At 36.3% G+C, this 26320-nt stretch overlaps 1 protein-coding gene across 1 annotated transcript in view; it reads left to right on the top strand.

Annotated features, from left to right (window-relative positions):
- The window catches only part of LOC129226818 (A-kinase anchor protein 9-like), a 145660-nt gene that overhangs the window by 53180 nt on the left and 66160 nt on the right, over positions 1–26320 (top strand). The window contains exons 13-15 of the mRNA XM_054861445.1: positions 12022–12147; positions 19478–19639; positions 24221–24442. Of these exons, the coding sequence (XP_054717420.1) occupies positions 12022–12147; positions 19478–19639; positions 24221–24442 (510 nt within the window). The remainder of the gene's footprint in view (positions 1–12021; positions 12148–19477; positions 19640–24220; positions 24443–26320) is intronic.

Below are 26320 nucleotides of genomic sequence, written 5' to 3'. Positions count from 1 at the left end.
GTTTGGAAATCTTGATTTTTGTACCTCCGAATAAGGGACACCTCTATTTAAGGGACAAAATTTCTGGTCCCCTTCGTGTCCCTTATTGGGAGGTTCTACTGTATTACTAAACATTAAAAGCAAAAAAAATTATCTACAACTTTTATGTTATCAACCATGGTTGTTTACGTAATACTCATGAACTATGGCCATAGTATGGGGCTAACCGATCATAATGTACAACCCTAGGTTTTGCATTAGGTGGTTTTTGGATCCTCACTACGACGTCATTTAGTCGGTTAAGGACTTTGTAGGGTCCATCCCAATGCGACTGCAATTTGGGTGACAGACCGCTCGTCGGATAGGATTCCATAACCAAACCTTGTCGCCTTCATTGAATTCATGTCCAGTAGACCTTGTGTCGTATCGGGTCTTCTTCTTCTCCGCCGCGATGTTGATTCGCTCTCGTGCGAAGTTATGAACGTCTTCCAACCGGGCCTGGAGATCCTGGATGTACTCCTCAGGCGATGAAGGCGCATCCGGAGGGCGACCGAAGACGAGATCACAAGGTAGCCGAAGCTCTCGTCCGAAGAGCATCTGAGATGGGGCAAATCCGGTAGTCTCGTGGACAGCACTGCGGTAGGCCAGCAGGAACAAAGGTAGCTTCTTGTCCCAATCCTGTTGATTTCTGGATACCATAAGCGAGAGATTATTTAGGATTGTGCGGTTAAATCTCTCCACCATGCCGTCCGATTGTGGGTGTAGTGGTGTTGTCCTAGTTTTCTCAATTCCGAAAATTTGACATAGGCCCTTAAACACAGCAGAGATGAAATTCCTCCCTTGATCGGAATGAATCTGCAAAGGTGTTCCATATCTCGAGATCCAATGTTGGACTAGAGTCTCTGCTACGGTGGTAGCTTCTTGATCTGGAATGGGATACGCTTCGGTCCATTTGGTGAAATAGTCGATGGAAACAAGAATGTATTTGTTCCCATCAGCAGTTCTTGGTAGAGGACCCAGGATGTCGATCCCAATTCGTTCGAAAGGAGCTCCAACGTTGTACAGATGAAGCTTCCCTCTGCTTCTCTTCTTCGGTCCTTTACGAGCAGCACAGGCACAAGAATGGCACCACTTCTCCACGTCATCCTTCGCCTTGCTGCAGAAGAAGCGCTCCCGAACTTTATTGAGGGTTTTCAAGACACCAAAATGTCCTCCAGTCGCACTACTATGTATTTCTTTCAGAACATCTGAAATCCTTGATCGGGGAAGTAGTAACTGCCACCTAGACGTTTTGCCGTCATCAGATTCCCATTTTCGGTACAGTACGCCGTTCCGTAAATGGAGTGAGTTCCATAAAGCCCAGTATCTTTTTGTTGCAGGGCTGAAGATGGAAACGTCCTGCCAGCTAGGGCGCCGACTGTCACTTTCCATGAACTCCAAAATTGGTTTTATGTCGGGGTCTTCAAGTTAATCTTTTCGAACTTGGTCGTCACTCCATGTATCAGATTCTGATGATATTGGAGTCACTGTCACCTGATAGGCGGTAGGGCTAGTCGTTTCATACTGTTTCTCGATTCGGGAACAATAATTGCAGTTCTCAGGACAGGGTCTCCTTGATAAAGCGTCTGCATTACCGTGAGACAACCCTTTTCGGTGCTTGATCTCCATGTCATATTCCTGGAGCCGCTGTATCCACCTGGCTATCTGGCCTTCTGGATTCTTGAAGTTCGAAAGCCAAGTTAACGATGCATGATCTGTCCGAAGCAGAAATTTTCGGCCGTAGAGGTAATGATGGAAGTGTTCTATAGCTTTTACTATGGCCAGTAACTCCTTTCTGGTGACGCAGTAATTTCGCTCCGACTTTGATAAGCATTTGCTCCAGTAAGCGATGACATGTTTATTTCCGTCAATTTCTTGGGATAAAACAGCTCCGATGCCCTCGTTGCTCGCATCAGTGTCCAGGATGAAGGATTTTTCAGGCTGAGGATAGGCGAGGATAGGCGTTGATGTTAAAGCCTCCTTCAGTCGTAGAAATGCATCTTCGCATTCTTTGGACCATTCAAACTTTTGCTTGCTCTCCGTCAGCTTATGCAAAGGTCGTGCAATGTTGGAAAAACCCTTTGCAAACTTCCTGTAGTACGTGCAGAGCCCCAGGAAACTTCGCAGCTGATGGATGTTTTCGGAACGACTCCAACTCTTGGCCGCAGATACCTTTTCTGGATCGGTTTGTACACCTTCAGAAGAGATGATGTGACCAAGGTAGTTCTCTTCCCAGCAGAACAAATTACATTTGGACGGGCTTAACTTCAGATTGGCTTCCTTAAGCTTTTGCAGCACCTTCCTAAGATTTGCCAGATGTTCTTCGAAACTGCGTCCCACGATGATGATATCGTCTAAGTAGACCAGACAGGATTCGTAGGAAAGTCCTCTTAACACTGTCTCCATAAGACGCTCGAACGTAGCTGGTGCATTGCAGAGGCCGAAGGGCATCACTTTAAACTGCCATAAGCCTTGTCCAGTTGTAAACGCTGTCTTCTCTCGGTCATCAGGGTGTATCTCAACCTGCCAGTAGCCGCTCTTCAAGTCCAGGGTCGAAAACCACTTGTGTCCGGAAAGAGTGTCCAAGGTGTCGTCTATCCGTGGAAGAGGGTAACTGTCTTTCTTGGTGATTTCATTCAGCCGTCGGTAATCGACACAAAATCTAGTGGAGCCATCTTTCTTTCGAACCAAGATGATGGGAGAGGCCCAAGGACTGGATGAGGGTTCGATTACATCATTCTCCTGCATTTCTTTCAGGAGGGTCTCAACCTCTTCCTTCTTGGCAAACGGTAGTCGTCTTGGATGCTGTTTAATAGGGGGGTGTTCTCCAGTATAGATCCTATGCTGCGTTAAATTCGTCCGGCCCACATCCTCCGATGTAGATGAAAACAGATGCTTAAAATCATCCACCAATTGTTCCGCAGCAGTTCTTTGATCTTTCGATAATGGCGCACTCCCAATTAACTTCGATGTCAAGGATTCAGAAGACACAGTCTCGGGGGAATTGATTCTTCTAATGATGCAGTTTACTGGAGTACAAGTTGCCAACACTTCACCTTTTCGGATATTCCTTGGCCTTTCACTCACGTTGGCGACTCTCACAGGAATTACATCCAAGAAAGGTCCACAAGCGTAGATGCTACCAGCACTCCTTTTAGGTTATTGCTTAAGTTGGGGTATTCAATGAGTCCAAATCGAAAACTATTGCTTTCTTCAATGGAGCCAGGTATTAATGATTCTGACCTTGAGGGAATCGATAAATCTGTTTGGGCTATTATTTGAGAAGCGGATTTTACATCATTTTCTGTGGGGAAAACGGCTATGTCTTCTCTTATCGAGTGCAGCTCATTAGTCTTGAAGTCGAGGTTGAAGTCATACTTCTTTAAAAAGTCCAATCCGAGAATGAAGGGGTCGGTGATATCAGTAACGAATGCCGTATGATGGTAGGTGGCATTCCCAACACTATTTCTAAGTCCACTTTACCCTCAATCTCAATTTTGTCACCTGTCACAGTCTGTAGACTTATGCGTGGCGATGTCCACAACAGTTTCAATCCAAATTCACGAGCCACATCTGTCCTAACGATTGTCACATTGGCTCCAGTGTCGACAATCAGTTTGCAAGGATTCCCATTTGCATGTGCGTAAATGAAAAGTCCATCACTGCCACTACTAGAAGAGGAAATCTGCAGAGCTCTGGTGGTGGTGTTTTCCTTCCCTCGCGTAGCTTGGCTAGCCGGACAACTCCTTCGCAGGTGCCTTGCATTACCGCATTTCCAGCACTTCTGCTCTTGTTTCTTTTGGGCTGTTATGCTGTTCGCTGTTTTGCCAAGTCACCGAGTTGTCTCTCAAGTTCAGCGAGATGGGACGACCTGGAATCAGACTCCTCAGCTTCCAGAGTCCGGATGGGATGGCGATCCACACGGGTTGCTCCTTGGGCGGCCTCGTATCTCATCGCATACACCAAAGCAGATTTCAGGTCGTTTACATCCGCCATCCGGAGGGCTTTCTGGATTTCAGGATTCCGAACTCCGTCGATGAAGTAGTTGAGTGCTAAGTTGTCTCGAACATCCGCAGGGCAGTCGCAAAAAGCAAGATGAGACAGTCTCTCGATGTCCGCCGCTAGCTCTTGCAGTGTTTCCCCGGTTTTCTATAAACGGGACTTCAACTGGAGTAGGCTGAAATCTTTCTGGCACTTCTCACCGAAGCGAAGCTCCAACGCAGCTGTGAGGGCGGCGAAATCCAGACGCTGGCTGTCCGGAAGGGTCTGAAGAATGTCCGCTGCGTCTCCTCTCAGGGATGCTGCAAGATAGCAGGCCTTGGTAGCAGAGTTCCATCCGTTCCCTTCCGCCACTATCATGAACTGAGTTTTGTAAACCTGCCACGAAGTTTTCCCATCAAATGTGGCAAGTTTAATGGACGGTCAAGCAACAGATGTGGGAGCGCAAAACTGTACAGAGCTGCTTTCCGCGGTCGCCAATCTCCTTTCCATGTCTTTAATTTTCTCATCCACATGATTCTCAACTGTTGCGATACGGTTTTCTACTGTTTCAAATTTTTTATCAAAAGCATCAACTCGATGCTCTATCTCATTAAATTTATTTTCCATCACAGTCTTTACCGAAGTAAGGTCGCTTTTAATTTCCTCTTGGTTAGAAGCTAAATCATTTTTCAGCACCATTAAATCACTTTTCCATTGTTCTTGATTAACCGCCATATCATTTTTTAATTGTTCTTGATTAGCCGCCATATCACTCTTCACAGAGTTGATTGCATCAAGCAGTTGTTTTAATTTGTGGCAACGGCCTTAACTCAGAGAAACAGCGCATGCAAATCTGGCAAAGTTTATTTAAAAGTCTCCAGCTGAGTTGGCAAGCGCGCGGTATCTGGATTGATGTGTTATGTGTAAATATTAGATTATTCCGAGATGGAACTGATTAATTTATATTTATTTCTTTTAATGGTAATGTGTTTTGTTGCAATTTACAATAAATGTTCGCTTTTAACAACTGGATTACCCGTCTCTACATTGGTGACCTGAACACGCAGTTATCAGTTGGTAGCGAAATGATTTCAAGAAAGAATGGGTCGCAGCAATTCGCCGGAAGGTAATTTATTTCGACGAAAAACTTCAATTTTTTTCAACTGTCTTGCTTTTCTGTGCATGTGTCCTTTGAGGTTCTTGAGTGTAGCATTGTGCCTAAGCTATTAGTTGTTTCATGTTAGTATGGAAACAAAAGAGAATTTAAATTTGACTCAAAAGGAAGTAAGTGCTGAAAACTTAAGTTGCAATAGGGTTTCTGTAAAAGTACCTAATTTTTGGCCTAATAATGCGAAGTTATTTTTTGTACAACTTGAAGCTAGTTTTAGGTTAGCTGGCGTTACGGTTGAACAAACGCAATTCGATCATTTGGTTGCGTCGCTAGATGCAGAAACTTTGTCTCATGCTACCGATATTTTATGTCAGCCGCCAGAAAAACCATACACCGCACTTAAAGAAAGATTGTTAGCGGAGTTCGAATTTTCTCAGAGTCGTAAAGTAAAGACATTAATTGAAGACTTAGAATTAGGTGACAAATCTCCATCTATGTTATTACGAAAAATGAAAGAATTAAGTGAGATGCATGTAGATGAAGATTTTTTAAAAAATATTTGGCTTCATAGGTTACCGGTACCAGTGCAAACAATTTTAGCGGTCAGTTCTGAAAATTTAGAAAAGTTAGCGGAAATGGCAGACAAGATTTGCGAATATACTGGGTTGGTTGTAAACTCAATTGATAAGCAAACTTTTAAATACCAAACTGCTAGTACTGAAATTCAGTTGGAACAATTGCAACTGAAAGTAGACGAACTTACTAAAATTGTAAAAACGCGCAGTCGCTCAAGGTCTCCAAATCGATCTCAGGGCCGTAAACAATTTAATTTGAGAGCTGAAAAGCGGAATAATTGGTTATGTTGGTATCATTTTAAATTTAAAGACAAAGCTACCAAATGTGTAAAACCATGCGCTTTTGAAGCGAAATTTTCAAATTTTTCAAAATCGTCGGAAGTTTCTATGACTTTTACTAAAAAAGGATTTAGTCGCAGACTGTATATCACTGATATTTTAACTCAAACGAGCTATCTAATTGACACAGGTAGTGATGTTTCTTGTTACCCAAAATCCTTTTTGAATTTAGACAGCGGAAAAAAAGAATTCACTTTGTACGCTGCAAATGGATCTGGGATTGATACTTACGGTACTAAGTTATTAAATTTAGATTTCGGGTTAAGACGCAGATTGAGATGGCCGTTTATCATAGCTGACGTTACAAAGCCTATAATAGGGGCGGACTTTTTGCAGCATTTTGGATTGCTAGTCGATTTAAAGAAAAGGCGTATTTTAGATCCGGTGACTAAATTTAGTGCAAGCGGTCGATCGATATTTTGCGAGATTCCGAATGTAAAAACAATTTATGGGAATTCTGAATATCAAGAATTGTTAAAGAAATATATTGAGATTACACAACTTAATGTTCTTTCACAAAAGGTAATGAAACATAATACAGTTCATTTCATTCCGACTGAGGGACCCCCTGTTTCAGCTAAAGCGCGTCGGTTACACCCAACGCAACTTCAAATAGCTAAACAGGAATTTGAATATATGCTTGACAAAGGGATTTGTAGACCGTCAAAAAGTAATTGGGCTAGTCCTTTGCATATGGTCCCAAAAGGCGAGTATGACTGGAGACCAACTGGCGATTACAGAGCACTAAATCGTATAACAGTTCAGGACAAATATCCAATTCCTCACATTCAAGATTGTGTTAGCATTTTACACGGGAAGAAAATATTCTCGAAAGTTGACTTAATAAGGGCGTATCACCAGATTCCTGTGAACCCCCCTGATATTCCGAAAACGGCTATAATAACACCTTTTGGGTTATATGAATTTCCGTTTCTAAACTTCGGGTTATGTTCAGCAGCACAAACATTTCAACGCTTTTTGGATGAGGTTTTGAGAGGGTTGAATTTCTGTTTTCCATACCTGGATGACATTTTAATCGCGAGTGAAAATCACCAGCAGCATAAAAAGCATTTAGAAGAAATTTTTAAACGTTTCCTTAACTACGGGATCGTTATAAATGAATCAAAATGTGAATTTGGGAAAGAAACTATAATTTTTTTAGGACATATGATAAACAGTAAGGGGTGTATGCCAGATCCAAAAAAGGTGAAGGCAGTGGTAGAGTTCCCTAAACCCAAAACTATTTCTGAACTTAGACGTTTTTTGGGTATGGTAAACTATTATCATCGCTTTATTCCAGATATCGCCATGATTTTAGCGCCACTTCATAGGTTTTTAATTAAAGCAAAAAAACGAGATAAGAGGGAAATTCCGTGGGATACTGCTTCAGAAACAAGCTTTGAAAAAATTAAAAGTGCTTTAGCGGAAGCGACTTTGCTTTATCACCCTTCTACTAATGCAAAACTTGCTTTAACAACTGATTGCAGTGATTTTGCGATGGGTGGTGTATTGCATGAATTATCCCCTGAAGGTCCCAAGCCTTTAGGTTTTTTTTCAAAGAAACTATCGGCTACTCAATGTAAATATTCAACTTATGATAGAGAATTGTTGGCAGCATATAGTGCAATTCAGTATTTTCGATACATGTTAGAGGCAAGGAAATTTATTTTGTATGTAGACCACAAACCTCTAACTTTCGCATTTCGGCGGAAACATGAAAAATCCTCCCCCCGAACTATCCGTCAGTTGGATTTCATATCTCAATTTACTACGGATATCAGATATTTACCTGGTAAGGGAAATTTGGTTGCGGACAGCCTATCGCGAATATCGGAGATCACATTTTCATCTCTAGATGATATAGAAATGTGGGAAAAATCACAATCTGAGGATGAAGAACTTCAGGACGTTTTAGAGGGACGAATTAAGTACAGTGGTAAATTAGCTAAAGTTCCTATGCCTGGTACCGATAAATCTCTATATTGTGATACATCAGGAAATTATAATAGATTCTTTGTTCCGCAAATTCTAAGGCGTAAAATTTTTGATACAATGCACGGTTTGTCTCACCCCGGCATACGTGCTACAAAACGTCTTATCGATAGCAAATATGTCTGGCCAAATATAAACAAAGATATAACTGCTTGGTGCAGAGCTTGTGTTCCGTGTCAGCAGACTAAAGTACATTTGCATACTAAATCCCCGTTAGTTCAATTTTTAGTTCCGGATGAGAGATTTTCTCATATTCATTTAGACATAATAGGTCCACTAACACAAGTTCAAAATTTTAAGTATTGCTTGACTATAGTGGATAGATTTACGCGGTGGCCTGAAGTTGTGCCAATTACTGAGATAACAGCAGAAACGGTAGCTCGTGCTTTCGTACAATCATGGGTTTCTCGATTTGGTACTCCGCAAAGGATAACATGTGACAGGGGCAGACAGTTTGAATCTGAACTTTTTACGAGTCTATCAAAGATGCTTGGCATAAAATTAGCAAGGACATCGCCGTACAGACCCCAAAGTAACGGTCTGGTGGAAAGATTGCACCGACCATTGAAGCAAGCTTTGATGTGTTACAAATCCGATTGGTTTGAAGCACTTCCATTAGTGCTGTTGGGACTTAGATCTACGTTACGTGAAGACCTTGGCGCGTCCGTGGCACAGCTGACTTATGGGTCAACTCTACGGTTACCTGGACAGTTGTATGAAGAAAAAACTTTATCTAATATGCCTGACTACGTTGCACGTCTTCAAAGACTGATTAGCTCGCTAAGTCCATCTACTCCTATTCGGCATGGTCAACAACGGATTTATATCCCTAAAGATCTGCAAAACTGTACACATGTTTTTGTGCGCTTAGATGCTGTAAAAAAGTCATTGCAGCCGCCATACGAAGGGCCTTATGAGGTCCTAAAGAGAATGGACAAGAACTTTTTGATTTCGGTGAACGACAAGGAAAAGATCGTTCACATCGATCGCTTAAAACCAGCATTTTTAATTGCTGGAGATTCCAATCCAAGGACTCCTGGAGTTACAACAAGGTTTGGCCGCAAAGTACGTTTTCGTCTCCCAATGGTCTTGTGAGACTGGTGAGGGAGTCTGTGGCAACGGCCTTAACTCAGAGAAACAGCGCATGCAAATCTGGCAAAGTTTATTTAAAAGTCTCCAGCTGAGTTGGCAAGCGCGCGGTATCTGGATTGATGTGTTATGTGTAAATATTAGATTATTCCGAGATGGAACTGATTAATTTATATTTATTTCTTTTAATGGTAATGTGTTTTGTTGCAATTTACAATAAATGTTCGCTTTTAACAACTGGATTACCCGTCTCTACAAATTGTTCATCCATTGCACGAGTAATCACCATAAAAATAAAGTCCAAATTTAAAAAGTCTTTATGAAAAAATGTCCAAAGTCACACTTACTGCAAGAAAGTCCTGAAGTAGCCCCACGCTGGGCGCCAATTGTAACGGATTCAGTGCGACTGCCACTTTCTTGAAATGAAGACACAGTTCTTGATAAAAACACAGGAGCTTTATTTACACTATGTACAGGAGAAATCGTTAACAACTGCTAAAATAATCATCAGCAATTAAGCAATTATCACACAACACCGTAAACTCAACGTTTACACCCGTATTTACTTCCAAATACGAAAACAACACAGCGAAATGCCTCGCAATAAACAGAGCAAATACGCTCTCAGTTCGAAATCTCAATCGAAACTGAACTTTTTGTCATGCGGGACGCCTTTATAAACATCGTAAGAAATCTCTCAAATATTCCAAACGCTTCTGGAAAATAGTAGACCGTTATCAAATTTTATTAATGAACAAAAAAAGAAATAGGGGGGTCGTATACTTTAGCCGAATGAAAAGGGGTTGTATATTCATTACGGGAAACTATTTACAGGTTACGTTACTACAATAATTACTATTTACAGAATTTGTAACAATATATTTTTACATTTTTTTTTAAACTTAATAATTTTTCTTGAAAACATCAAAAAACATTCACAATTGCCCCAGTCAACCCTAATTTGCTACTCTTTGCTAAAAATAGAAATTAATTTTGAATATATATGGTTAATAATGTTCTAAATTTCTCAGGAACTGCTGATCACAGCAAAATAAACTTTATAAATCAATGTCAAATTTTTTTTTACTGTTTTGCAGCTATTAAATTTGAAGAAAAGTCATGAGACTTTTACCTTTTGAAAGCAAATTACTGAGTTTTAGGAGCTCCAACAATGAAATAATGCCCTAGCGCATTTCTGGTGTCGCAAGTTTCATTGTTGATGGCATCAGAACATTACTCGATCAGTGATTTTAGCTATTATGTATGTGAGGACGATTAAATTTGAAGCCATTAAAGATACAAGGTTTTAATAGGACCTTTATTTTTATATTTCTTATTGAAGTAGTTCAATATAATATATATGATTATATATATATAAGGTCAAATAAGTGAATAACTTAGAAAAGTGTGACTACAAAGCACAAATGGGAGGGAGTAGGGAGAAGGAATGCCAATATATGTCAAGTTCAGCTCCTTGCTTTATCCTGCACCAAAAATGTGAAAACCATGGTTCTTACCTTTCTGAAACATATTACAAATTTTTTTGACTCACATGTCTTGCTATTTATATAATTCCAAATGCAGTATTTTGGAAATTCTTTTGGTGTTGCTTGCTTTTATCTTACATCTTCTGCATATTGTCAATTTGTTTTGCAAAGAAAAAAATACACTACCTCTATTCCTTTTTGTTTTCTGTCCCACTTGCAACTGAAGAGAAGTTATCATCATGAGAAATCTAAAGTTTTTTTTTCCTTAAGTTTAAAATAGCTGTTTCTAACTAAGTTAGAACGGGAGTGGGAGTGTAAAAATTTACAATCAAGTACTAAAATAACAGACTGGAAAGTACAAATGAAATGAGTTAAATAGTTTTAATGGTTCTAGAGTCCTTGAAAATAATTAGATAAGTTTTTGAAAATCTGAAGCTAAGTTGGGGGCTCCAATTTTATTTCTTATCAAGTATATAAATTATGAGTTGTTCAAATGGGCAGTGTGTTACTCCCTTGTTACCTATTTTCTAAATCTGTAAACCATTCCTTTTAAAGCATATTTTACAATTAAACATTTTATATTTAATTCATTGTTGTATTTGTCGTTGGGTTGGAGCGGTGATAAAAAACTAATTGTACCGAAAGCCAATGTGAACAAGTAACAATGCATTGTCTTTTCTCTTTCTGCGCTCTTCTCTCTGTCAACTGCTATCAATGATTTGTCAAATCAAAAACAAATTTTCTGTGCATTATCTTAATTTGCAAAAGAATATGTAACACTGATGTAAAAAGGACATCAGGGAAAAAACGATCAAAAAAGTGAAATATTACTGTATGTATCAGAGGAAATAGACAAACATAGTAAGGGGGGGGGAATAAAAAATTGCCTCTTACACTACTGACAGAAACATTGTTCTAACTACAAAAGGGGGCACCATACCTTGTATTACTGTAATATTACACAAATATAAAATACAATAATCAAACTTGTCACATGTTGTGCAAAGCAAACATCTATATAGAAAAAAACTCTCAACTAACCCCAACTTGTTTAAGTGGTACTAAACTGAAAAGATGTTTATTCCATCTGGTGAATTTTCCTGGAAGTAACAGGACTGCAGACTGACTCAAGGGAAAATATATCGAAAGCAATCCTTGTTTCAGAAGCCTAAACTTGCTTTAGAAGGGCATTTAATGGAGCTACTGAGCACTTTAGTGAAACATCATGCTAAAGCCAAACGAGAATGGATAGACAAACAATTTATATTTTGTTTCAATGCCATAAATATATCTAAAATCAGCTCTAAAACTCCAGTCACCAAGGAAAAAAACTTTTTTTTTTGTTACTCTGTGTTATTTTTCTGCTAGTATTGTTTAAAATGTATGCAAGAATGTCAGTGTACAATAATATTTTTATTTCTGTTATTAGCTTCAGGATGCAAGAAAAACTATTAGTGCTCTTCAAGATGAGATTTGTCACAAGGAGGATGCCATTGCAGTACTTCAAAAGAGTTTATCAGCATTATCTACACAAAAGTCTAATGAACAGCAAACGGTATGTTCTTATTTCTAAATGAAATTAACTCAGCAGAAGCCAGGGCTGCAGAGTCGGTCAGACTGACCGACACCGCCTCCTGAAATTTTTAAACCTCAGACTTGACTCCGACTCCTTTCCCCCAGAATCAGTCCGACTCTTTGATTTCATAGCTCGTGCAGAGCTATGGATTCTTTGGGATAATAGCGGACACTAACTCTGGCTCCTAGAATGATAAATCGTCGGACTCCAACGCTCTCTACTGGAACTGTAAAATGTCCTATTCCTTTACCCAAAAATCAGTTTGACTCCTACTCTGCAGCCTTAATGGAACCATCTTGTCTGATCTGTTTTCCCTATCCATGCAATGAAATGTGTCTGTCAATGAACCGTTCCTTATATTCCTGCAATTGAATTATTTAAAGAACTGGTTGAGTGTATGCTTTTTCCTCATTTTCGAAAATCAAATTTAAACAAATTATATTACTATTGAAGCAAAAAATTGCAAAATATTGCATGGTGTTTCGTACTAGTAGCCCGGTCAATTTAGACATAAAAATAGTGATCAAATAACAAAAATTCCGGGAAAGCTAAATTTTTGTACAGACCTTGGGTTTAGCATTACAAATAAAATGCCAAAAGTCCCCGTCGATCCCTTGTGCGCTAAAAAAGTTATTTGGGGTCAAAGGTCAAAATTTTAGGTTTTTTGGATTTTTCTCAAAAACGGTAAGTTTTATCGAAAAGTAACTCAGACCAAAGTTGTAGGCCTCAAAATTCTCTATAAAAATGGTCCTCATGATTTTCCTCCAAGACCAAACCATTTCCCAGATATTGCCTACTCTCAAAAGACAGCCAGTCATTTACAAAATCCCCTCTACTCGCATGGCCTTGAATAACATCTGGCTATTCTAGTCCGTGTGGCGTCGTTCACATACCAAGGGATGCCTAACCCACTAAGGGCATGGGAGCACCTCTCAATATCGCGGAGTCCCCCCCAACCCATTCAAAAGCAACAGCCCCCTCTAAAAACTGAGAAAAATACCCCTCAAAACAACCCCTTTTTAAATGTTTTTTGAGCTCTCAAACTGTAACCACATAAAACATAGTTTGGCTGGTGAGTCGCATTATTATCTTGACTCCTGACAATGTTTGGCCTTAGTGATACATTGTGGGTAAGATTTCTGGATTCTAATATGACTCTAAGTAATCTATCTCTCTTGGTTAGACAACAAACCGTGGTTGACGCTTCTTCATCTAATTTTGCGCATCATCTCACTGCTTTAGTATAATGTGAGGTATTGGAAATCATATAATTCAGTAGTTATGCCCTCAAGCACCATTTCTTTTAAAGTTTTATTTGATATTCCTTTTTTAAGAAGATGATCCGAGTTTTCACACTTTTGCTTATAAAAGAACTCAAGTTGAAATCTGGAATTGTAAATTTTCGCTGTACAATCGAATTCTTCAAACTTGCCATCATACTATGTTTCGATCATCAGCTCTCGTTCTGCAAATTGGTTACTTTGAGAATCTAAAAAATATAACACTAGGCATTGCGGATGACCATCATGAGAGAACTTGTTTTGAGACGGATTACGACGACCAGTTCGAAGATGGACAATGAACATTTATAATTCCAGATTTCAATTTTGAAGCTGAGAGTCTACTATGGAGCTCATCGATAAGCAGAAGTGGTAAAACTCGGCAGCTCCCTCTTTCAAAAAGGGGATTTTCGATAAAACTTTGAAAGAAATTGCTTGATGGTGTAACTACTGATTAGTATGGTTTTCAAAACCTCACATGTCATACTAAAGCAGTGAGACGATAGGTAAAATAAGAGAAAGAAGTGTCAGGTACAGTTTGTTGTCTAACACAAAAGGGATGATTTATTCGAGTCCGATTAGAATCTAGAAATATTAAGCCACAATACCATCAAGCCACAATTTCAATCAAGAATGAAAATTATGAGAAGTGTTATAGTTCAACTTGCACGCCAAACTTATGTTTTATTGTAATCAATGTGGTTACAGTTTGAGGGCTCAAAACCCATTAAAATTTCTTAACGTCTTTTGTTTCTAAGGGTGACTTATGTGGGCTGTTGCAAGCATTTTTTTTTTTAATTTTTATACTTAACCTTTGTTCTCTATCATAGGTAAATTTGACATTTTGAGCCAAAGTTATGGGCTAAGTGGAGAATTAACATTTTTTTTTACTAGATAAGAAATGCTTTTATTACTTATTTTTTCCATATCTATGTAAGAATTAATTAATATGAAAGCAAACTTTTACAAATCATAATTTCTAATATTTTTTCTCTAAGTACGGAGCAACACGATGTTATTCAATTCTGACACTATATTCGTCAAATTCAAGATTCAACACATGTGTGGAACTTTAAAATACAGTTTATTATTAAAATGATCTTATGCATTGTGTAATCTACAAAAAAATCTGCTCTTAAGAGCGATAACATCAAATTTATCAAATTTTGATATTTGATGAAATTATTGTAACTTTTTTCAGTTTTAAAGTATTTATGGTCAACTTCAAGGTGCGAGCGACACCTCAAGATATTTTTGCGGTCAAAATCCTTTTGCATAACCAAATATCTTTACAAAAGGCAACTTTTCCGGGCTATTACTTAGCGTTTATCAGATTTTGATTTTCTTCAATCCACCCTAATGAACATGGCCAGTACTTCAAAAGTAAGTCCACCTCGTACTAGAGTGGGATTAAGTGAATCCAGCTTTTGTTGTAAAAAACACTGTTTATTTTGTGGCGAGAAAGCAGATGAAGAGGCTGAGAAGAACAAAACGCAGAATTATCGCAGAAAAATTCATAAATTTTCTACATTTGCATTCAAAGAATCCCTTTTACAATTAGCTAAAGATTGTTCTGAGGTGTGTCAAAAGCTGCTCTTGCACGTTTTAATTTTGAGTATGATTTAGTCAATGCTTTATGAATTTTTCTGCGATGATTCTGTGCTTTCTTCTTCTCAGCCTCCTCATCCACTTCACAGCCACAAAATAAGCAGTGTTTTTAAAAACAAAAGCTGGATTCAAATTCACTTAATCGCGCTATAGTACGGGGAGGACTTACTTTTGAAGTACCGGCCTGTTCATCCTCACGTTGCTGCAGAGATTGAACTTTTCTGGGTATATGATTTTATGCAATCAACGCGACTTGTAACGGACTTTTGACTTCTTAAATAATCAGCATTCTTATAACTTCTCCCGAGCTTGCATCGATTAAAGTTGGCATTCCACGACTGCCCAGCACAACAGTTTCACCTTCAGTCCAAAGTTTATTGCAAATAAAGCAAAATTGTGACATTTTTCTTAAATATTGATCAGCACAAACAACAGTAGACGCTTGTAATAAATACGTTTATTCACTCGAACTGCACGTTTAACTCAAAAAGAAGCAGGTACGTCAGGGGTGCCCACCTAGGAGGGGTCATGGCCTAGGTTGCGACATCGAAATTTTTAGGTAGATTGTTTTGAGTGGTATTTTTTCATTTGGGGGAGGAGTTTTGCTTTTGGGGGGATCTCTGCGATGATGAGGGGGTGCACCTCTACCCTTAGTGGGTTGGGCACCCCTGGGTATGTGAACGACGTCACACGGACTAGAATAGCCAGATGTTATTCAAGGACATATGCGAGTAGAGGGGATTCTGTAAATGACTGGCTGTCTTTTGAGAGTAGGCAATATCTGGGAAATGGTTTGGTCTTGGAGAAAAAATCATGAGGACCATTTTTATAGAGAATTTTGAAATCTACATCTTTGGTCTGAGGTACTTTTCGATAAAACTTACTGTTTTTGAGAAAAATCCAAAAAACCTAAAATTTTGACCTTTGACCCCAAATAACTTTTTTAGCGCACATGGGATCGACGGGGACTTTTGGCACTTTATTTGTAATGCTAAACCCAAGGTCTCTACAAAAATTTAGCTTTCCCGGAATTTTTGTTATTTCCATTGTCTAAATTGACCGGACTATAGTGCAAATCCGATTTTCAGTGCTGCAAATATTTTGACCTTATAATGCTCAACAGCAGTTGTAAAAAATGGTGGTTTTTTTTTTTCACCTTCTATTGCTTCTTTTTCCCCCCCTTTGTGATGGTTGCTTGTTGTTGAAATACCAAAACATTTTGCATTGAAAGACTGAAAGGACTATTCTTTTAATAGATATTAAACTTGACATGAAAAATATTTTAGAATAAAAAAATTTGAAATTATTCTTTATGCTCCTTCAGCTTTGTGTACTTTGCTATGTACCAGCATTGAATCAATTTCTTCTTTGCAAATTTTCGGCTGTTTATCATTTTTGATATTTCAAAGAAAATAAGCCCAACAATGTGAACTACGTGAACTCAGAGCTTTTTCTTTATTTTCATTGCTATGCTAAAAATTTTGGTTAATAAGTCTGTTATTAATCTACACTGTTAAAATCTTAGTGGATTTATCTTTGTATGTACATATGTCATCCTAACTCTTCTAAAATGCCAGAGAATCGACCTTGAATGAAAACAAGTTGAGTAAAGCTTGTTTTTTGATATGATGATTTTTTCATCTTCTCCTGAAAAAGAATGATTTCTGTCCTAAAAGCGTCAATTAAAATTCCTTTCCTAACTTCAGCTGCCTCTGGGGACAAGTATGGGGCGAAGCCTATGAAGTACGCTGCCGAAAATGGTGTAACCACTCACCGTAAGCGGGTCTGCTGTGGGCAGCCGATGTAACTGCCGTTGCGGTTAATAATCTTTACTAATAATAAAGCTCAAAGTCTCTCTGTCTGGAGAATGTCTGGATCTCTGTGACGCACATAGCGCTTAAACCGTTCGGCCGATTTTCATGACATTTGGTACAAAGTTAGTTTCTAGCATGGGGGTGTGCATCTCAAAGCGATTTTTCGAAAATTCGATTTTGTTCTTTTTCTATTTAAATTTTAAGAACATTTTCCGGAGCAAAATGCGGAGTCTTTTAGTATCTTCTCCTTAGCATTATTATATTTTTATCATTACAAATATTCATTTTGTGTTACAAAATAAACAAATAAAAACAAAATAAGTTATTGTTGATTTAAATTTAAAATATGTTTTAAGCGCTGCAATTGTTTAAAAGGTGATTTTTTTTCTATGCTGTTAAATTATAGGTAAATTTGAAAAAAAAAGGAGAAAAGGGGGCACATGTGAACATTTTATGTTTTACAATGATAGCTGGAATCAGAAAATCTTGAAAAATTCTCCAGTGATTATAGTGCTAGTCCTACCTTTTGGCAAAACGTTTAGAGCAAAGGGCCATTTTGGTTTTGTAGTAACAATTTCTTTTACTTAAAATACACCACCAGCTCAGTTATTCCATCCGAGGACTGCAGTTTCGTGCGTTTTAGCACTCATCAGCCCGGAATAGGAATCACATGAGCTGGAGGCGAAAAACCTCTTAAGGGAGCCAAGAGAGCCAAACAAACTGGTAGCTAAACTACTACAAAACTAACTTACTTTATTTTGTAACTTACTACAAAATACCGTGCCTTGCCAACAATCTTTGAGTTGAAACGCACCATTTCTGCGGTCACTCATCGTGTGCTAATTCTACACTAGCTACCAGTTTGTTTGGCTCTCTTGCTCCCTTAAAAGGTTTTTTTGCCTCCAGCTCATGTGATTCCTATTCTGGGCTGATGAGTGCTAAAAAGCACGAAACTGCAGTTCTCGGATGGAATAACTGAGCTGGTGGTGTATTTTAAGTATTTCTGCCTTAGCCCTGGCTTAGGGTGGTAACTTACTACAAAATACCATGCCTTGCCAACAATCTTTGAGTTGAACCGCACCATTTCTGCGGTCACTCATCGTGTGTGCTAATTTTACATTAGCTACCAGTTTGTTTGGCTCTCTTGGCTCCCTTAAAAGGTTTTTCGCTTCCAGCTCATGTGATTCCTATTCCGGGCTGATGAGTGCTAAAAAGCACGAAACTGCAGTCTTCGGATGGAATAACTGAGCTGGTGGTGTATTTTAAGTATTTCTGTTTTAGCCCTGACTTAGGGCGGTAACTTACTGCAAAAAAGACAATTTCTTTTGTTTTAGCAGTTATTGTATGTAATTTCATCCCTGCCTTCTTCAAATGAAGACATTTTAAACTGACTACTAAGCTAAACTTAATCATTGCAAAAAATTGTTTGAACATTCAGGCAAATTTATGATAATTATTTATAATTATTTTTCATAGTCAATTTATAAATTTATTTTTAAAAATCATTTTGAATACAGTATCATAACCTGTATGAAACTTAAAAGCAGTGTATGATAAGAATGATCTTTACATAGTAAAACATTCTTTGTAATACATAGTCTTTTTTTCTCTTTCTCTCTCTCATTTATCTATATCCAGATCAGAACAAACTGTGAAACTTCACTGTCACAGCATAGGTCACAGACCTTTCATTGCAGATAGTATGTGTATATGTTTTGTATCAAAGAGTTATTCTTTCAAATATAATGTCTGTTCTGCTTTTTTTTTTTTTTTCAAGTTTTTAATCTTGTTTATATGTGTCCCCTATAGGGACACATGTTTGTCTGAGCACTGATAAGAAGATTTCCATCCGAAAAGAAGCAAAACATCTGAAAAACTGCAATTTAATCAAATACATTTGAGCTCGGTTAATACAAAATGTCAATAATCCACAAATTTGTTCGTATTAGCCATTATTCGTAACAACCATAAATAAGTGATGCTGTTAAAAAATGAAGAAATACTTACCTGTATTTAAAAAATATTACTACTAATACACACATTGTAACTATCAGTGCATTCAGAAAAAAAAACACTGATTTCTTACAAATGAATGTTTTTGGAAACTATTGAAAAAGGAAGATGATAATCGATAATCACAGAAAGGTTGTAATTCCTGATCTGAGGATGAACAGTTTTATCTCTGAGTAATTTGAAATGTCCGCAGGTAAAAAAATACACGGACTTTTTTCTATACAAAATTTTTTATATTTTCTTTCGATACACAATGGGACTTTGATGACCTAACAAAATGATGAATAATTTCTAAAACAAAAAATTACAGTATTCAACCACGAACATTTCAAGTAATGAGGTCAGACGGTTTTGTTCGTCTCAGCTGATACTTTAAGTTTAATGTATGTATTGTACATGTACATAAAAATTTTAATGTAATTAGACTAACAAAATGATTGTGTTACTGAGATATTGTATTAAAAGTGATTGTAATAAAAGAATTCAACTGTATATTGATATTCTGATATATAACTGATATTCTAAAATGAATCAAATTACATCCTAAACATAGCTCCTTCTTTATCCTTTTTTAATGTATTCAACTCTCTCCAGAAGCCTGAAATGACTCAAAAGGACTTTAATGAAGAAGATTGGCCTGAATGCTTTGAATTACTGTTGGCGGAGAAAAATGAACACATTGATAGCCTCACCGGTGAATTAGAATGTTTGCAGAAAGAATTAGCCCAACTGAAGAAAAATAAAAACGAAGTAGCTGTAAGTTCTTTTCAATTTTTGTCAAAATAATCTTCTCTTTTGAATAAGTAAATGTATTTTGTTTTCCAAACTATAACATATATTAAGGTTTTTTTTTATTTCTGCTCTAATCAAGATCAAATCTTTTCTGATTGCAAAGAAGCAAAATTTCTTGGTTTTAATACAAGCAAATGTTGGTTTAGCCTATAACATCAGCAAAAGCATTGAATTTTAAGCAATTGCAATTGATAAAGATATTTCTTATGAAAAATGTTCAAATATATAATGATAACAAGGTTATCAAAACTTGACAAGAAATCTGGCATGAGATTAAAGTTTCTTGCTTTCAATTTCAAAAAATATCTTGAAAATGTTGCAATATAAAGTGTAGCTAAAGTAGTTTACAGTTTTATAATTTTTTCCTGCATTACATTGCAAAAACAAAATCCTATGTATTTCTCTTCATTTCTTTTGTGTTTTCCTTTGATTACATCAGTATAGTTTATTGTGTTGTTTTTAATATTTGAAGCTGTGAGAAGCAAAGGGATAGTAGTGGACCTTTTTTAGTTTTGACTATAACACATGCAAAGTTCAATCCCTAAGGCTCGTTCAAAAATGATGTCTTTGAGGAGAGCTCCTGAAATTGTAACAGTTAGTGACTATGCAAAGAGACACAGTAACAAGAAGTGTCGTATCACATACTTTTTATAACATTATGTGTGACATGTCACAAAGGGCAGGTTATGAGTTGCAGTGTGACGCTTGTGACAGGAGTGGAGGAGGAGCCAAATATAATGAAAAAAGTTGTGACATTTTTGGAACTTAAGTATACTTTTAGAGATATATTTTTTTCTAAATAGTTCCATATAGCAGTACCTACTGGGGATAGTATTATCATTTCTTGCCCCAAAACACATAAGAGTTTCTCTTACCATTTGTGTACTAGTTACCTTCAAATGTTTTATTTTGGCTCTTGCATCCCTTTGCTTCTATGTGTATCATTTATAATTGTCAAAACTGCATATTCCTTCTTGTCTGGACAGGTAGTAATTGAAAATATGTATAAATAGTGCTTTTCCTTCTTTCTGTACAATGTTGCAAGTGAAAGAAATTTTATAATAAGGATTTTTGTTACTCATAGAATCGGATTCAGCTACATATGGTTAAGACAAGGGAGAACCATAATCTCCCTCGTCAGTATAATTACAAATTCCTTATTACCTTCTAGTAACCAAGCTTTTTTATATTATTACTAGCAAAAATACCCGGCGTTGCCTGGTCAGTAATAATTATGAGAAACAATCGTTACTTGCCCTTGTTTTCTGTTTTAAGCGAAAGAATTTAAAACAAACCTTTTTTGACGTGATTAAAAATCGAGCTTCTTCCTTACTCATTAAACTAAAATAGCAATGAGTATAAAGAACGGAATAGTATTCAATTAGAAACGAAAGCACGACACTTAAGCATATACAAATTTGAAGAATTACCGAAATATGGAATTAAACTTTACATGTTTAAAAAGATTTATCTGTTAGTACTTTTTTTTTAAATCTAAAACCTTCTCTGTATGGCTATTGATGTACGAACTGTTTTAAAAACTGTAGCCGCCCGTGTTCCCCTTACACTTGCTTTAGTTATTTTGGGAAATTTCAATTTTTGTGGGCACTTGGTGCGGTTTACCAAATTTGCGAGAATCATTTTGGGACACTTTCGATAATACTCCCCCTCCTTACTAATTTTTATTATAGAAATATTGTCGCAAGATGCTGAGATACTTTTGGTCAAAAAAAAAAAAAATGGCGCTAAACGGTTTCATCCGAAATGTTTCCAAAAATAAGTAGAAAAATTTGACGATTGTTTGAAATCGTGCAAAAAGAAAATTTAATGGAAGTTTTTGTGCGGTTTATGGATTTGCCTAATTTAGTTGTTGAAGTATTTTTACACAGTATTTTTTTTTTTTTTTAAAGTATCTTTGATTGGGGATATTTTGTTTACATGGTGAAAGTTGAGAAACATTATTACGTAGTCTTTGGGCTCAAAAACAGCGACAGTGGAAAAAACTGCCAAATGCATCAGCAACTGAAATCTTTCTGAAAAAATTCTGGCGATATTTCTGCTGGTTGGTTGGATATAGTGAGCAAGTGTCCAATCAGCATAAATAAAAATAATAAACCATTAATTACATAAGTTCCGTTTAAAAGTAAAATGATCAGCCAAATCCATTTATTTTTAGCCAATCTTGTGGAAAAACGTTACTTTAAGATTTGACTTGAGAAAAGCCTCAAAAAGTCAGACGAAACTTTAAAATATATTTAACAATACAACATTTCTTGGGAGTTGAGATGACACACCAAATAATGACTTGGGTTGATGAAAGCCTTCGAACAGGGAACAAAAAAGCTCATAACTCGTTTTTTATACAACTTAGAAACTTCGAACAGATGCTATCTTCAGCAGAAAAATTGGCGCTTTTGATGGACATATAATGTTAATATGTGCACGTTTTTTCCCACCCCCATATTGGGGCATTTATGCGAAAATTGGGACTAAAATTGGAATAAAAAGGGAACTATCAATCGGATTTTTTTCGAACTGGTCTATAAACCTTCCCAGTACCAAACTGAACAAACGGTGAAAGTTTCAGCCAAATCTGCCGGGTAGTTTCTGAGATCTTAGGGAACAAATTTACCAAACTCCATTTTTATATATATAGATTTCTTGTCTGTATAAATTTGGAACAGCCAGTCTTGAAAGGGAGGTGTGTGTAAGCACACCAAAATGCACTTTGGCATAGCATTTGTATGATTATATACATACTCTTCCTGAAATTGACTCAATTGTTTCAAAAAAAAAATTTAATGCTGCAATTTCATAATAGAAATCTAGGGTTTTGGCCAGAAGAAATTTGGGTCCGTTAACAGACCTTTCACAAAAATCCGATCAACCAAAACGGACCTTTCACAAAATTCCGATTAACCAAAACAGACCCTTCACAAAGTTCTGATAAACCAAACGGATCTTTCTCAAATTCTTTATTGGAAGAGCAAATTTGAAATCAAATTAAAGCATATTTCCATGTATAAACCAATAATATTTAGAACCTTTTTTAAAGTTAAATTCGAGGACCAGCTTATACAGGTGGATCAGCTGTTTTTGCAAAAAAAAAAAAAATAAATAAATAATCGGCACTCCTGTGATTCTCCTGCAAGCGATAGCTATTTTGCAGTGGTATGTTATAAATTTCTCTGAAAAGGCAGCGTTAGCACTTTCCTATCCGCTCATGATTTAAACAGCAATAATAAGAATAATAATAATATATATCAGTGAAATGAACTTGAACTGCAAACTGATAAGGGAAAAAATAGGATCGCTTCATATAGGGTTACCAGCTTTAAAATTATTGCCATTCAGCAGTGTCTGGCCTTAAACCTTTATAGTAACTTTGTTATAAAATACTCCCATCATTTTACCAGCTTGGCAATGTTTGCGTTTTTATGGTGTGATGTTTGAACGTTAATTTGGGAGAAAATGATATGGGCTTGAATTTTTGATTCTAACAAGGATGATTAACTTTTATAAACTTTTTTATTTACTGTTTTTATACTTTTGACGCCTTCATTTAAAAAAATGCAATCTGTTTGCATCCAATATGAGAATTATATTTTATTCTTTTTTCAAACTAACTTCGCTTTATTAGGATGCAAATAAATGAGAAGTCTCTTTATTTCTGTTACAACGCTTATTTCAAATTTTTTAAGCGAAATTAGATTTTCTTTTATGAGTCAAAAATTAAAATGCTGAATCGATGGTTTAATTTTATTTTTGCTTCAACTGTGTCGGTAGGCATTAATTATATGTTTATCATAAGCCTCTGAAATGCAATTCTAAAGAAAGTTTACAAAAATAAGCTCTTTTACAAACCGTTTTTAAACTTTTGATGTTTTAACTTTAAAGATTGCGATCTTATTGCATCATCTATGGGAATCAGATTTTTCGAATTTTCGATGTTTAGTACACTTTGTTAATAGGTAAACAACAAATATATATATATATATATATATATATATATATATATATATATATATATATATATATATATATATATATGTGTGTGTGTGTATATTTTAATTAAAATCACAAAATTTATTAGTTTTAAATGAAATTCTGAGCACTTTAGGAGAATCTTAGGTCAAAAAGTTAAATGTTGAACACCTTTCTTAGTTTTATTTTTTTGTTTCAACTATTTTAAATACTTTACGCATAACATTTCTCAAAAAATGTAACATTATGTGTATAATGGTATAGATTGATACTTGAGGGGCGCCCATCTCTCAGAGAACTCTTCCACCCCCCACCCCCTCAAATACTAGAAAAACTTTCAAGTAAAAGTACTCTCAATGAAAAACAGGAAAATAACCTGTTAACAGTTAGATATCTAATTCTAAAATTTCTTTATGCGTTGTTCTCTTCTTTATCTCTTATATGTTTCTGTTACAATAATAACCTTAAGCAATTATGCAAACACACTGCCATTGCAAGTAGTGTATATATAGGTATCTATATTACTAGATTAATCTATTGAATTTTCCGTCTGATTTTTAGAATCAAGAACTCAGCAAAACTTTGAAATTTGATGTAGAAGCAAAAACTAAAATTCTTGAAGTAGAGGAAGAAAATGAACAACTAAAGTCACAAGTAGATCATTTGAAAAAAGAAATTTCTGGTTTGAAGAATCTCCTTGCAGAAGCTGAAAAGCAGATTGAGGTGGGAAAAATCCAAGTTGATACTATTTGTGAAGAAATGACTGATCAAGCTAATAATATGGTGCAGTATATTTTTCTTGCTTTTACACAAATTTGTTTTACTGTAGCAAGACAGATTTTGTTTTACAGTTGCCCAGTGACATGGCAAGCAGCAGATTAAATTCAAATATATTATTACAAACTAAGAACGGAATGTAAAAATCTCTTACCTTTCCCAATGCTTTCAAAAGGTCAGCCTTGCTCATTGCTCACCTACTCTGCTAAATGTCCAGAAACCATGCCTTTTCTGAGATTTTGACTCGTTGCTATTACTTTCTAGTCAAACTCGCAAGACTAAATTTAAGTGATGAGGAGAAAAGGGTATATACAGATTGATAATTACTTTATTTCACTTACCATGTGGTAATCTTGTTTGAGAAAAAGGTAGAATATTTCATCTAAAATACAATTAAGCATTTTAGTTAATGCATAAAGTAGTAAAAACTACCCCTCCCCTTTCACCACTTAGTAGTTCAAAACTTAAGGACAGTGGTGGCCACTAAGTTTTTGGAGTCTAGTGGCCACCAGCAGCTTAGGAAATTTCTGAGTCTTGGCCCTTACCGAAGCAGCTGAACCATAGCTCATGATTCGGTCAGAACTGAAGCATCTGTGGTATGGCCAAAGCTTCGGCATCGCCAAAACATGATTCCATCTCCACAAAAAAGCACTAGGAAAATATTTCATCATATATGCTTCTGATGGGGCCCTGAAGGCTAAAATTTTAAAATGAATTTTAAAATTACTTTTGAATTTTTTTAAACTACTGATAGTACTACATAATGATTTTTTTTTTTTAAATATTGCTTATATGTTATTTTAGGTCAGAGGTAGGCAATCTAATCCTTACTGCAACTGTATTAAATTGATTTTGATGCTTTTATAGTGTGGTGTAAAATGTTTTGTCTAATGCTAAAACTTTTTTTTAAAACTGAAACTGGATCAGCCCTTATTATTTTTCTATTTCAAAAAAAAAGTTGATGCTATCATATAGTTTAACCTAGTCCTTAAAAAAGCTTATTTTATCCTTGAAAAGTTCTTGAATACTCCGTGAAAACAATTTCCAATTTATGTTACGAACCATAGAGGAGGATGAACTGGAAGTCGAAGATACTCCTTTAAAGGCAAAAAAAAAAGCATAAAATTGAGCCAAAAAGATTCACAAATTTCCAGTATGAAAAAAAACGGTTACAGTCACTTTAGTTAAGACAGGCACATGTATTAATATAACGATGTCAGCCAATTTAGCAAATTTATTTCATGATTTTGATTCATTTTAGTTTATTTGTTCCATATAATTCTATGAAATATGTTTTGTATTTTTGTTGTGTACCTCTGTATGTATATTTTTATTCTTTCATTCCTTAACTGCACTTTTTTTTTTTTTTTTTGACACTTTTTATTCTAAAGTGTAGTTAGTTTATTAAAAGAGCTAATATTTATCTCTGTACCACAGATTGAAAGCAAAGATGTTCAGGTCACCGAAAATGAGACAGTGACATCACGTAATGTGCACTTATTATTTAATAAAAAGTTATCTTTTTATGAAAATCAGTTAAAGGAAAAAAACCTGGAAATTTTAATGCTCAAATCTGCAGTTACAAAACTTGAATCATCTCTCCGAGTTACTCAGAAAGATTTGGAACATGAAAAGGTACTCTTGGAAACCTTGCTTGAGGAACTTGGCAGTTTAACTAGCTATCAGGTACAGGTGGTGGGATTTTTTGCCGCATGTTGCATGGAAGAAATCTTTCCTGCCTGCCAGTGGTGCTAATTTCTAGTTTCCATAACTTGATTTCATTACTGCATTTTAAACGTTTCCTAAATCAAACTTGCTGACGCTAACTGATCTGAACATTATAAGTGCTTATACCAACTAACCTTTTTCTCAGCATAGAACTTT

Source organism: Uloborus diversus, chromosome 7 (assembly GCF_026930045.1).
Source record: "Uloborus diversus isolate 005 chromosome 7, Udiv.v.3.1, whole genome shotgun sequence".
Taxonomy (NCBI): Eukaryota; Metazoa; Arthropoda; class Arachnida; order Araneae; family Uloboridae; genus Uloborus; species Uloborus diversus.
The sequence above is the reverse complement of the archived record's forward strand: the minus strand, read 5'-3'. Positions and strand labels throughout refer to the sequence as shown.